The sequence below is a fragment of the Phlebotomus papatasi genome, chromosome 1 (assembly GCF_024763615.1).
Source record: "Phlebotomus papatasi isolate M1 chromosome 1, Ppap_2.1, whole genome shotgun sequence".
Classification (NCBI taxonomy): Eukaryota; Metazoa; Arthropoda; class Insecta; order Diptera; family Psychodidae; genus Phlebotomus; species Phlebotomus papatasi.
In genome coordinates this window covers 27,852,441-27,867,438 of record NC_077222.1, presented here as the reverse complement: position 1 = coordinate 27,867,438, position 14,998 = coordinate 27,852,441, and the positions used below count along the sequence as shown (strand labels likewise).

The 14,998-nt window shown below is 34.4% G+C and overlaps 1 protein-coding gene across 1 annotated transcript in view; it reads left to right on the top strand.

The window, feature by feature from the left end:
- Nucleotides 1–14,998, top strand: part of LOC129799563 (protein phosphatase PP2A 55 kDa regulatory subunit) — an 88,312-nt gene that overhangs the window by 36,083 nt on the left and 37,231 nt on the right. The window contains 1 exon segment of the mRNA XM_055843583.1: nucleotides 11,420–11,571. Coding sequence (XP_055699558.1) covers nucleotides 11,420–11,571 — 152 coding nt within the window.

Genomic DNA, 14,998 nt, shown 5'->3' with positions numbered 1-14,998 from the left:
ACATGGTCGATCGATAAAAAATTCGATGGTGAAAAGTGTACTTTTAATTTTTCTGAGAAATTAACAAATTAAAATTTGTGTATATGAATGGATTTTCGCTGTATTTGGAGCAAAATTAACTAAATAATTAAACTGTGGTATATAAAATATATAAATATAGTAATTTAGTACTGTATTTATCATGAAAACAGTGACGTTTCCATTTGGAGTAGCGAAAAATTTCCATTTGGAGCAGGTTTTGAATTAGCTTAATAGAGTTTTTTAACTCTAACTTGAGTCCTTTTAGATGACTTATAGTTCGGTTCACATCGGTTTAAATCGGATGTGATCCGGTCAACATAACGTGAACTCGTGGGTACGATACTTTTCCCAGAATCTTGATTACAAAACAACTGTTAATCTATCCGAAACTAATTTATATGTTATATCACGAATTCGAGCATTTCACAAAGGTAGGACGTGTTTTTGCCATTTCCGAGAAAAATAATTGGTATTTCTAATAAAATCTGTTATTATCTTTTTTCCGTGATTGCAAATAACTTTATAATAGACATTAATTGAAAGATTTTCATCCTCTTTCCTGTAATGAAAAAAAAAAAACACCGCCGATTAATACTTTAAAATGCTGGAGAATATCATTTACATTAATTGTTTTAGAGAGAGAGACATGTGCGTGAATTTTGTAGATAGTTCAGGCAAGCAATTAGTGAGAGAAATAATTTTCAGCACTAATTGTACTCTAAGCCACCAGATTTTGTGTTGAGGAAATTCCTTTTCCATGTGAAAAATCTCATTAGCAAATAAATCAATATGGGGTGAGGTAGAAAGTGCAAAGGCCCCGGGAAAAACTGCTCAGAATTTGAAATTCATGCAAGTTGCTAACGTTGGTAAAAATTTGGTATATAAAAGACTTTTATTCATTATTTTCTCCATGATAAAGTATATATATATGGAAAAGAGCAAAAAGAATTTTCGGGAAGAAAATTTCGCACTTAATTGTCAAGAAATTATTATTAATTCTTTAGTCACTGCAGTATGAAAAAAAAGTCTATTAATAAATTTTTGGGTGAGAGTGAGAAAAAGATAGAATGAAAACAAGAAACTTGAAGGAGTTTTTAAAAAAAAGAAGTTATAGTAGTGTGTTTGATGCTGAAAATGAATGGGTTTGATTTTTCTTTCAACAAATTACTCCACATCTATTTGAACACTGCGAAAAATATTCAATGTATACACATCTGGGGAATTTTTTAAATAATTCTTCGTCTCAACCCATCTTTTTGCGACTTTCCTGCGTCAATTTTTTTTGTATTCTGGACAGAGCAGAAAAGTCTTTTTGTTATGGATTCTTCAAACGAAAAGATGAGGTATTTCAGTGAAGACGAAGTGCTTGTTGTTTGAAATCTCTGCCTTTCATTGGATTTCATAAAAAAAAAGTGCTTTGGAAAAAGTTGTAAACAAAGCAAATTGAGGAAAACGTTTGAGTTCTTTCTGCTGCACAAATCGTATTCATGTGATTCAGGTAGAGGAGTAAGAATTTTTGGTAGAAAAAGAAAAGGAAAGAGAGAGCAAGGAGCAAGTAAATCTGATTAAAGAAAGCACAATTTATTGATTAAAGCATTGGCTTTTGAATAAAAAGTACGATAACACTTTGTTTATTCCACGTTCTAATACATATTTTATAAATAGTTTCTGTGAAAAAATATTGAAAGAAATTGTGTCATTGGAAAATTAAATAGTTTTTAATGCACATTTTATACTTTTATTTATTTATTTTTTGCTATGAAATTGCTCAACTTTATTCAATGATACTTTAATGCAATATTTGTGTCACGATGTTGCATCTAATATACTACCTTGTATAGAAATATTGGATGAAAAACACAGTTTGATATTTCCGTCGTTGTGGAAAACACTTTGACCACGTTCACTTTAAAAGTGAATTAATATTTTATATACGGATTCAGTTGTCTGAGATAGATAGAGGTTCAGTAGAATGCAACTGAAAATTTATAATTAGTAACTTTTCCTTTAAATTTTATTCAAAAATGGATAACAAAGTGAATGGAATAATGTGTTGTTCATGCGAAAAGTTCATACAATTCTATATGGTTCATGATAAAGTTGCAAATGCACTGTGCAGAACTTTAAACCACCTGAATAATATTTTAACAATAGTAAATGCTATGGGGAATTTATTTAGACTGCGAAAGTAATGACTGAGTTTTCGTCAATACAGTGGAGAATTATTACTTATTTACCAATTAAGCAAATAAACAATAACAGTTTACGTTTCGTTTCATTAGGTTTGTTTGTTGATTTCAGGTGAAAGATTGTTAAAATCGTAAATGATCGTTAATGCTTTTAAAAATCTAGTGCCTATATGTGTGACTGGAAATAAAAGAATTTGGTTTTCTTATCACAAGACATTTGATTAACTATAAAAAAAAACAGTTCTGCTCCGGAGGCAGCCAAAATTCTGAAAGCCAAAATTCCGAACGCAAAAATCCCGAAAGGGCCAAAATTCCTAAAGCGAAAGTGGAGGACAATGTGTAGAATAATTTCCTAAGACACAGAAAATTTCCCTGTGCCTCCAGCAAGCGCGGGTACAATCGTGGGAGTAGCTATGACACTTTTAAGAATTCGGGTTTTTGGATTTCGGAATTTTGGGCAATTTGGGATTTTGGTTTTCGGGTTTTTGGTGTTCCGGATTTTGGCTTTCGGGATTTTGACTGAGACCTGTTCTGCTCATCTAGGGTCGGAGGAACGTCTGTTCGACAGGGAACCCCTATTGACACTTTTTGTGAAAATGTTGAAAATTATTTAATGTATCTAGAAAAATATAAGTAATATAACGTTTTTTCTGTAATATACCTTTTACTATAAACAGAGATGTTCAAATTTCATATCCCAAATGGTACAGAGAAGGGTGTCAATAGATGCTGACACGAGTTCTTAAAGTGTTAATAGACGTTTCTTTCACCCTATTAGAAATTTTCCAATTAATAGTATACTTCAGTCGAGACAAATATTTACTGGCTTTGTAAATACAAGTTTCTTAATGACTTATAATGGGGAATCATCACTCTCTGGCACCGTTCAGTAACTCTTTATAGGAGCTCTCATTTGAATTGGTACCAGTGGTGCGCTCCTCCGGGGGATCTGGCTATTCGAAAATTTTGTCACTTTCAGTGAAACTACAATAATATTAATTTGTAGAAATTTTTAGAAACACATTATTATTGCCTTATAAATCCAATATAGTGCTTGATTGAAACAGTCCAAGAAATGGTCAAATAAACTCCGAAGTCTAATATAATATCAAAAACTTTTTGATATTATACTTTTGCTTTGATTTTAGATTTTTGCTAAAAATGTAATGAATTTGACAAAGGTTCAATACATTTAAATGTGTCCCAAAAAGTCGTACGTTTGGGTAAAATTTTAGGATTAAGAAATGATTTCTAGGAACTTTGGTTATTGATTTAAAAAACTTAAATAGGTTTATATATGAGGTATTTGCAGAACATTAAACATTTGCGTTGAAAGATCCCTTATTCCCCTTATTCTTAATCATTTTACCCGAAGAAAACAACTTTTTGGGATAAAAATTTGTCACAAATGTATGACGTTTTTGGTACAGAGGGATTAACGCTAATTCCCTGAAAATTAACTCCCGGGTTGGGTGCTTTACTCACAATGCTCGCAATAATAGATCCCCAATTATAAAGTGTATCAGGGTAAAGCTCAGAGTGCAAGTGATTAACCAAAAATTCCCAGGAGGGGTCATCGCTTGTTGGATGTAAGCGTCGTTAGTGCAAAAAGGCTAACATAACAAAGAGTAAAGTATCAGACGAAAGTTTAATTTTACAACAACTTATTTGCAATTAGTTGACACCATTGACACCGTAAAAGTTGCTAGAAATTCTCTATTTACTTTCCTAAAAGCCGGACAATCACAATGTAAAGTGGCCTCTCGACGTCGACATTTCATTTTTCCATACGTTTTTTCATAGAGGCACTGAAGACTGTTGGCAAGTTTTTTCCTAAAGAGAATTGAGTTATCAGTCTGATATATTTTGAAATCGTGCATTAAAAGCTATCTGAAAATACATTTTTCATAATGTTCGCCAAAATAATACAAGAATTAGAAGCAAATTTGTTTAAGTCGCGGTGCAATATCTGCAAAATTTTTACAAGGAAAAGTGAAAAATAGCTTCACTTTTTATTACACTTGATGGGCCCCTGGTAAAATAAATTCAATCGATAACCATTTCAGTATTCAATAAAAAATTTCAAATCCTTCGCAAGACCTTCGGGAACTAAGCTAAACCTCCAGTCTTATACGGGCTTCAGATCTAAGGCTTAGCTATCTGGCATAACTCGTCTAATTCCTTATCAAACATGATTTTTTAGTAAATTGTAGTTTAAGATTGAATATTAAGGGCAAATAATTCATTAGATTTTGAAAAATTAATAAAATAGCTTGTTATTAAGATTTTTGAGACCTTCGGGAACTGGGCTAAACCTCCAGTGTGAAGCCGGTATTACTTACTTAAGTGGCCACTTATATCCCTTTAAGAGACAATGTCTTCTGCACAACACCTCGCCATTCCACACGATCTAAAGCCATAGTCCGCCAGCGTCGCAGCACTCCCAGTGTTTTGAGGACATCGTCCACTATGTTTTCCATTTCGTTCGGGGAAACCCCCTTCGGATTTCGCTCATATAATTTCCTGGACATCCTCTCCTCTGGCATACGGCAGATGTGACCGAGTCAGCTCAATCTTCTCGCCCGAATACAGGCCACAATGTCGGTCTCTCCATAACGCTTCTTCAGTTCGTACTTCTTCCTTATTAGGAATTTCCCTGTAGTTTCCTCAAGGATTAGCAGCTTTCTCTCTTCTGTGCGAGTCAACGCTACTGTTTCCAGATCATATGTTATGACTGGCTTCAGTATGGTTCTGTATATTTTGATCTTTGTTGACCGCGAGACGTTCCTTGATCAAAATATCGACGAGAGCGCAAAGAAACTTCTATTCCCCGCCGCGAGTCTCTCGCTAACCTCTATTCCGACTTCATTACTCGTCGTCAGTACCAATCCGAGGTATTTAAAGTGCTTAACAACCTTAAACCTCTAGTCACAAGACCGCTGAAGTAGGGTGACCTTGACACCCTCCTGTTCTTAAGCTTTTCTTTAATTCTAGTGTTCAAAAAAACGGTTCTCATCGATCAGACATGGTAGATCGGATCGGTAAAGATCATCCTTAAGTTCTAGAAGTAAAGAAAAGCTTACGAATATGAGGATGTCAAATTCATCCGCACTTACGATATCTTACGAGCCATACTTCGTAAAAGTAAGCGCGATTCCTTATTTAAGTCGTTCATTGATCTCCGTATACTCCCTCTCTCGTACAGTTTTAAATATAAGACTCTTAGAGTGTTTTTTGTCCGTGGTGGTTTTTATAATACTAATAGAGGTAGACCACTGCGAAGTGTAGCACCCGCAGCAGTTCCATTTCCGCGGAAGGAACTTTTTAAAAGATCCTTTTTATATGTGGCACCTTCTCTATATAATGAACTGCCTCTAAACTTGAAAGAACCACATATAAGCTACCAGACCTTTTCGAATCGATTGAAGCGCTTGATTTGGGCGGAGTATTGCGCTGAGCGTCCGGGGTTCATTTCCGCCGCGGGATAGTTACATAATGCGATGCGTGCTTGGGATAATCCAGTCTCTGCTTCTTATGAGTGGTTGGCGGCTTGCAGGGATACCTTATGTACTGCCTGGGCTAACTCGTTTATCCTGAAACTGAAGCTCCCTCACTAGCTTTGCCTATGTCTGGGTTTTTCTCTCGGCCTTCAGCTTCTCTTTTGCCCGAAATTGTGAAGGTCAGGTGGGCGCGGGAGGCTTTGGGGTTTGCCACGGCGGGGGTTTTCTTTGGGTTGTTGTCTGGGCTCTGGGAGGCGGTGGCTGGTGTCCCGGGTTCTTGTTGCGTGTGTGGATGTCCCGTATTTGATTTGATTACTTCTGCTGATGCTCGGGTCTCACTTTTCATATGCGCATTAGAATTTGTAGTATTTTTTGTATTATTTGATTTGCACTCGTGTAATTTCTGACATTCTGCTTGATCTTGTTTTATTTTGTTTTGTCTTTTTCTCCACGTCTCTTCATTTTTTATCGCGTGTCTATTCACTTTTTTTTTCTTGTTTGATTTTCTTTTTGTTTTCTTCTGGGGGCCTCTTCGCGGCCTTCATACGTTTGACAGTTTTGGTTTTCTTTGTATCCCTGGTGTTGATTATTCCCTTTCCCCATCATCCATTCCTATCCCCTGCTTAGTCTCCAGCAAATACGTACTCCTCCTAGGAGTCCATGCTGGGACCCACCTCTTTCCATCTGCAAAGCTTCTCAAAACACACATATATTGTCTAATGATGATTTGTGAAAATAAATATGGCCTATACGACCAGTGATTCGGGATTTTCTGCCGTCTTGCCCGATGAGGTCGGTTGTGAAGTCGGCGGCAGCCGCAGATGGTTTAAGAGCAAATAAATCTATCTATCTATCTATCTTTTCAAAATGTAACACACCATCCTATTTCGTTAATTTCTTGGCACTGGATTAGCAATGTTTTTCTCCGCGTGAGGGAACTGTTTTCTGCTACGAGTAGCGCCTGGGGACTGTTCTCAAACTTTTTATTACAAAGTTTTGTAAATTTAGGGAAAAATTCACGAAAATTTTCCAAAGTTCTTATATTTTCTATTGATCGAATTTATTTAATTTTTATTACGAATAGAAAACTATGTCATCATCATCATTATTTACAACTTGAGAGAACTATAGGGGAGTCCTTCAACTAATTAAAATCTCACACTTCTCACTTATACATATTGTTTAGTTGAAAGACTTTGCGAATTAACTTATAGATTATCCAGTCGATTGAATTTATAATTCAATTAGTATTATTAAAGTGTTACAGTTCTAAGTTGATTGATGTGGTTTGATCCAGTATGGGAAATTGACTTTGAAATGTAAAACATTATGAATGGTGCCTTTGGGTTACTGTGATGATCCCACTACTGAAAATTGTAGTTAATTTTGCACATCTCAAAAGGTTTCGTAGCACTGAAAAAAAAAGACTTTCTGAGAATCACAAAATCTTACATGAGAAACTTTGAGAGAAAGAGAGAGATATAGAGTGGGGTTCTTGTTGGTGGTATTTGGGAGAGAATTTGTAATTTTGTTGATGTGTTGAGGGAATTTTTGATCAGTGTGATATTTGCGAATGAGAAAATGAGAGAGTGCGAGAGAGTGTGTGAGAGAGACAAGTAGGAAAAATGTGTAGCAAGAGAGTCACATGGAATGTTGATTTTTTGTTGTGTTAGTTTCTACGTGACGTTCATCAGTGCAGAACGTGCTGTTGCTCGGGAGGAGAGAATTTTCGAAAAGAAAAATTTATATTTCATCCAGTTAATTATTTATTCAGTTCGAAAGAATGACGAGGGTAGAGTTGGGGAGGAGTGCAAAATAATGAAAAAAAATGAATTAGTGGTGTTTTTTTGTTGCAAACGTCTGTGACGTCATCTGGTTGAATTAACAAAGCTGTAGTTGTGCTGTGAAGTCTTTTCTATGTCAGACTTTTATTTTATTTCATATATTACCAATTTTTTTTACTGTGTATTGTGTAAAATCATATACTGCGTTATAGCAGCAACTCTTGTTGGAGGAGGTTTTTCACATGATTTTCACCTTCGACAGGTTAATTAGATGACGAGGAGACTTTTAGTGGAATTTATGTAGTAAATGCAATAATAATTTTATCGGATTTACCAGTGTATGTGTGTAGAGGAATACGGTTTAAGAAAGAAAAATCGTACGTGAAAGAAAGAGAAAGAGAGAGAGTGAGATAAAAAAATTGTGTTGGAAAATGTGTGTGAAGTAAGGTGATATTAAAAGAAGGTTTGTGTATTGGAAAGAGATGAAAAATTTGCTGACTTGGACAATATGAGTACATTGCGTAAAAACTGACCGTAATTGGATATTCACATAAGTTGAAAGGGGAGAAAGATAAACAACAAATCATATTGTAAATGTTCTTTTCTTCAAAAGAATACATCCAAGTTTAATAGAGAGAAAGAGTGTAATTGAGTGGACTTTTTGAGTGGGCTGGTTAATCAAACAAGCAAAAGATATTAAGGAAAATCAGTAAAAGTAGCTAAAAGAGTGATTTTTTGAAGAGAAAGTCTTTGGACTCTTTAAGGAAAATACAGAGAGAAAGGGACAAAGATGCTGGAAGAAGATGATCTTATGATTTACCAAGATGACCAAGAAGCAGATAACAGTGAAGACGTTGCAGATGATGATGATGATGATGATGATGGTGAAGATTTTGAAGGTCAATCTTTCAAAACACTATGCAATGATAATTTTATGTTTCGGTCCTGAAGATGCACCATTATTTTAACAAAAGTGCCTATTATTTTGACATTAACTTACTTTTCGGCTACTTACGCCTGCAATCTAGGCAATATTGTTGTTTCCGTTTTATAGCGCTTAAGTAATCTTCAGTACTTTTCTACTAAATCGACTTTATTCCTTATTACGGACCTCTACACATTGGGAGAAATTTTCGTTAAAAATTTTCGTTTTGACAGAATTTTAAGGTCCTAAATAAAGGCGATTTCCTTCAGAAAGCACTTCTTTACGAAAACTACTCCCAGTGTGTAGGGGACTTAAAGTTTCGAATTTGCTCTTAAAAACCAAAGCGAAGTTGAAAAATATCTGGATCCTTATACGGGCTTCAGACCTAAGGCTTAGCCATAAGGCTTAACTTCTCTAATTTCTTATTAGTCGGAAATTTTAGGAAAATTTTGACTTAGAAATGGGCTTTTAAGGGAAAGTAAGCTATTTGAATCAGAAGAACAAATTACATTGGTTGCTATTAAGGATTTTGAGACCTTCGAAAACTAGGCTTAACCTCTAGTCTGAAGACGGTCTTATGATAGTACGTGAGGCCTAAAACGCGGCTTACGCAAAACTTTTGCTCATCCTAGGAGAAAGCGCGTTACCTTCGGACGACTCAAGTTTCAAACAACCAATTTTTTTCAATTTGATTTTAACGTATTATAATATCATATTTTAACAGCTAGTCCAACGCCTTAGATATAGTGATAAGAGCCATGAGTCGTTCGAAGCTTTCCCCTAGTGGGCACTAAGGGTGTAAACCTCGAAGAGACGATGGAAAACTTAACCCTTTAAGGGCGATTGGAACACCGGTCACCGGTGTCCCATAAAAAAATAATTTTTCCTGACTACCTAAAATTATTTTTTTTTCTTATGTCTGTACATGATTGTAAAGTAGAAGGTTGAAGAAATCTAGAATATTTTTTGCAAGTCTCTAGCTATTTGCTATGTAGTAAATATTTAAGCTCAAAAATGGCGAATTTTTAAATTTCCAAATTCATAATTGATTTTATTTATTTTTTATACTTCCATTTTTTTAAGCAAAACCCTTTTGGCAATAAAAGCTACAATACTCATACGTAATATTTTTCGTTAAAGCGAAAAATATTATTCATTGGTATTGTCAGAAAAATTACTCAAATTTTTGGGCTATTTTTGTCCCTATCGTCCATAGGAACACAAAATACACCGAATCAGACTCTGTGGACTTTCCAAGGTTAGATTTAAGACTTATCATTCATTATGTTTCTCAGTTTAATTTTCATTCTTGATTTTCTGTCTGTAAAAAGTGTCTCGTCGTTAAAGGGTTAAAGCTTCTAATATCTAGGCTGCAATAGGCTAATTCTGAATTGTGAGGTAGTCTAATTGTTGCAAAGGGATACAGAAAAACACCGTGGAAAAGTACTTTTCTTTTTCTTCTTTTCATTTACTCGTCCATATAAAACAGTGAGGAAATCTTAAAATTCAAAATTTATTGTTCAATAGTACCCAAAACCGTCCTAACCTGGAGGTTTATTGTCCTTTATTAAAGATGCCAAAATAGAGCCCCATTAAATAAAGAGGATGGGTACAATAAACTGAACAGTCGCAGTGTTCAGGCCAGGATAAAAGGTCAATAGGAAAGATATTTTTTGTTCCAAAAACTTTTCTTTATAGTTTTGTTATGAAATGCAGTTACAATTTTGTCAGAGTTTTCTTTTGGAACCGTTTTGATACAGTGGAATGTCTATAAATTTCACACATCTGTAACATATTTGTTCCAAAAATTTTCGGTGTCCGTGGACGAGGTAATTTTTGGAACGAAATTGTTACTCATATGGGGAATCTTTTTGTCCCCATTGTCGGGAACAAATCCGTGTAAGTAATTTCGTCTTACAGTTAAGGCCTATACTTCAGTCGAGATGGATTTCGGTGGCGAAAATTCATAAGGAACATCAAATAAGAATCAACTTAAGAGTGTTTTATACAAACGCGTGCATGACGAAATCATATGCGAGCGCTGGCAGCAGGAGGGGAAGGGAATCTCGAATTAAAAAAGTGAAATCGTAACACGAAAATTGCTACAGATTTGGCGTCCTCCTCGCTTCGGTGACAGGTGACTGAGTGTGAGACAGTAGGGATACGATTTTATACTAGACGAGCTATTGGAACAAATTTGTTACAAATATTGGGTATCTTTTTGTTCCTCCTAGAAGGTACAAATTTGTTCCAAAAATTTTCGGTGTCCGTCTACGAGCGAGCTACATTTTGGAACAAATTCGTTACTAATATTGGGTGTCTTTTTGAGTCTCGTAAAATGAACAAGATTATGCCAAAAATTAAGGTGTCTGTGGACGAGAAAATTTTTTGAACAAATATCTGCCGAATTTTTTTTACCGTGTACAGCGCCTCTGCTTAAGTTCTCTTCAATTTGTAAAGATTCAAATCGATTCAGTAAAATCGAAGCCGTTATCACTCAAGTGCTAAAAAGCCGAGACAAATAGTTTCGTTTGGATTACGGGCACTAGAGAAAACAGTAATCAAACTGATAAGCATTTTTATACATGATCTGGCTCAACAAAAAATACCAATAGGGGAAACTGGGGCAGTGGTAAACATGGGGTAGTTGTAAACACTGACGATGTCAACCATCCTTTCAGCAAACAAAGGATCCCTATAGTATCTATATCTATTTAATTAAAAATAAATCGCAGTGTTTACAACTTCTCCGTGTGTACTCCTGCCCCAATTTCCCCTACAACTCTAGCACAAAAAAAACATGTTTTAATAGAGACATAATTGCTCGAGAAATTGTTTTTAAGAGGGGAAGAATTGAACGTTGAATGCAAGAATCTTTTGCTTTCGTTTGCAAATTCCTCTAAAATATATTAAAAGAACAAAAAAAAACTTCACAACTTGCGATGATATCATGCCTAATGATTGTCTTGTTTTTGTTGTTTCTCCAAAAAAAACCTGCAGGCAATGGCGAGACGTCGTGGTGCTTTTCACAAATTAAAGGGGCTCTGGACGATGACGTAACGGATGCTGATATCATATCCTGTGTTGAATTCAACCACGATGGCGAACTGCTTGCAACCGGCGACAAAGGTGGTCGTGTGGTTATATTCCAAGTAAGTGTATATCCCTCAATATCTACCGTATTGTCCCTTCAAACTATCATTAGTCTTTGATGGGCGTTGGTTTGGTGTGCGGCTAATGAAAGGAAAACTCTTTGGTTTGACACGAGTCAATCAATCTCTATTAAATCGTCTGCAAAATTGTTTTATTACCAATATACATATGAGCTTAATTTCATTTCAATTAAAGGTCTTCCCTACAATTTATTGTAATATGTACACTACCACGGTATTTTTGGGGTGATTTGATTGAATTCTATATCAGTTCCTTATAAATAATTGCAAGCAAAAAAAAATCTGAAGGTAATTTATGTTGAATCTAGGACGGTATTTTCCTTTGAATTTGATTACTAGTCAATTCACTCAGTTTATTGAGTGAATAAATTGATCTCTGAGTGAGAGTTATGCTTCCGGAAAATTCCTTTATATTATTGCTTCAATATAGATATTGCATGTTTCAAATGCAATTCGTGGTCAACTTTGAACGTTACTTATCAAAGTCTCTTGTAATATCGTTTGTGAATACCATTTGCAGTCAATGTGAATTTAAGGAGACGAATACATGACATGAATAGCAAAATAGTCTTGCACTATTTTGTTTTCTTTTTACATTTATTGAAATAGGTTAGTGTACCTTGGCTAAAATAAACTACTTAGTTCTAGTACCACATAAGTATAAGCATTAATCGTTTAGGGATTTTGGAGTATTGAAAAACTATTTATAATGTCATGCACCATTTAATACCACCCCTAATAAATTTGTAATTTTGCAATATTCAGGCATTTGAGAATTGCAAAAACTAAAGTATTTTATCAGAATTTTACATTACAGTGGAAGGATTTCAGGTTTCGTACACATTTTGGCTTCGAACACTTCATATTTTTCCCATAATCCTTTAATGAATCTGACCGCTTTTTGATGAAATATACTGGGTTTCTATTGAAAATGAGTTTGCAAAATATCCCAGTTAACAAGACTAAATTTTGTAAAAGTTAATTCCTTGTAAGAAGGCACTGAAATGCCATAAACTTAGAAATTAAGAAAATGTTTTTGTTATAATCTTCGGAAAATAAAGCAGGTGCATTAAAATATCCCAGTCAAACTTTGAAACTCCCAATGCGCCTGGCGAGTCCAGAAAAATTGTAGTAGGGTAAATTAAGCTAATTCAAAACCTGCTCCAATTGGAAATTTTTCGATACTCCAAATGGAAACGTCATTGTTTTTACGATAATTTTACTCCAAATAAAGCGAAAATCCATTCATATTCACAAATTTTAATTTGTTAATTTCTCAGAAAAAATTAAAAGTGTACATTTTTACCATCGAATTTTTCATCAATCGACCATGTTTTCCAATGAAAAACACAATGAGGTTACTGTTATTTATTCGTTTTGTTTAACATTTCGCTCCTTGGAAATTACAAGGAGTCAACTCACTTTTTTTGCGATTTTGAGATTCTAATGCACTTAGAAAGACAATTTAATAAATTTTCAGATGATATAAGTCATTAAATTTCGTTAAATGAGAAAGGAGAAAAGACCAGGAATAAGAACAAATCCTGCTCTGAAGAGCAACTCAACAAGGTTTTGAAAGCCTTTCGTCGCGGTTTCACTTACAATGTTTGTCTCCAATTAGAAACTTTTCCTTGTCTCCATTTGGATTAATTTGTTTCCAATTGCAGCATTTTGCACTTGTGTATTTGTCTTGTATTTAAGAAGTTTTCAAAGTTCAAAGAAGTTTTTTTTGTATTTAAGAAGTTTTTCAAAGGAGCAAATTTATGTAATTTTTTTCAGAAAAAATTTGAACTTAATGTGTTAAATCAGTTGTCAAAGTTGAAGCTTCTGGAAATGGTTTTGAATTAGGACATTTACCCTGCCAAAAGCACAATTCATTTTCTATTGGCCAATTCTGGCCACTTTCTGTCGATGATTTCCTTCAGATAATCTAATTGTTCGTTTGTTTACTATTTTTCATTTAAATAATATCGTTCTCACCAGTTTTAACGTTTCGCAAAGGTTTTTTTTGTATCTCTTTATTTTCTTTCTACCGGTTCACGTGTAAACGATTTTACGTGTGATAAATTTCGCCCAAAGTAATATAATAGAACATCTAAATTTAAGTCAAAAAATATAGCCTTCCAATGGGTTTAAACTTTTGCCACAATCATATAAAAAATATCCTGTCAAGAGCTTTAAAATCTTTTAATTTGAAAACCTTCTAATTAATATCTATACAATCTATATAATTAATATTTTAAGGGGTGGCAAAGCGTTCCAGGCTTTGCGATGTGCCCGAACTCGTGACTTAGATGCTTACCTCAAAATTATGGGAGACTGAGGCAATATTTATCAAAATAGATATTTTATTTTTTCACGAGCTATCAGAGAATCTAAAGGACTTTTATTAAGCATATTCTTATAGACAATTTACCGCTCTACAAATTTACCAACAACGTTATTTTGCTCTAACTCAAAAGGAAATGTGATTTCCGAGCAATTTTCTAAAAGATGATTTTGTGGAAATTCTCAAAACTGCTGGGGTATTTTTTGCCATTATCTTTCGCTTTTTTACGAGTTCTCGTGAATGAATAAAATATCGAATTGAAATATATTGACAGGAAATTTATTCCTTTATAACTTTATCCAAAACATTTTTTATTATCTAAACGAAAAATTTGCTTTTCAAATTATTTTCGAAGCGCTGTTTTTGGATCTTTATGAACTTTATATGGGACAGAATACGGAAAAAACGCGAAAATAGTTTTTAAAATATCGTACTTTCCCGATTCATTGCCGATTGTGACTGATGCAGTCGGGCTTGAATTTCATAACCTTTCAAATAAATCCGAATTTGACTAAATCCATTGAAAATTAGGCCCTCCAGAGTGGTTGAACTTTGACAGTGAATAACTAAAGATGGCGATTTTTCCGTTGAAAGACGTCCAAGGATGAAATGTTCAGCTGGACTATCTCCAAAACATCAAAAAATAACAAAATCGCCAGTGCCAATTTTGAGATAAGTAAAAAAAATGTTTTTAGAGGGTTTGCAAGGGGTGGGTGGTAGGGTAAGTGTGCCAAATTCCGGACAGCTTTCAATTTCGACCACCTTTTTTGTTCCTCGAATTTCCATGAATTTTTAGTTTTTACATACTCCAGAGATTACACAATGCAAAAGAATAACAAAAAATGTAGCTTCGACAAACGAGATGACGTGAAAAAGGCATTGGGAGAATTCCTAAAGGGCAAGGAACTATGAGACTGAAGGTGGCCGAAATAGGGAACCAAAGCGATGTCTACATTTTTATTCATTTTTAAATGTATTAAAAATGATTTTCATAGTAAATAAAGGCGATAAACTGTCTACAAGGTTCTAAGCAACACTCCTTAAGTAGAAGGAATAAAAAAAAATCAATTTCTATTA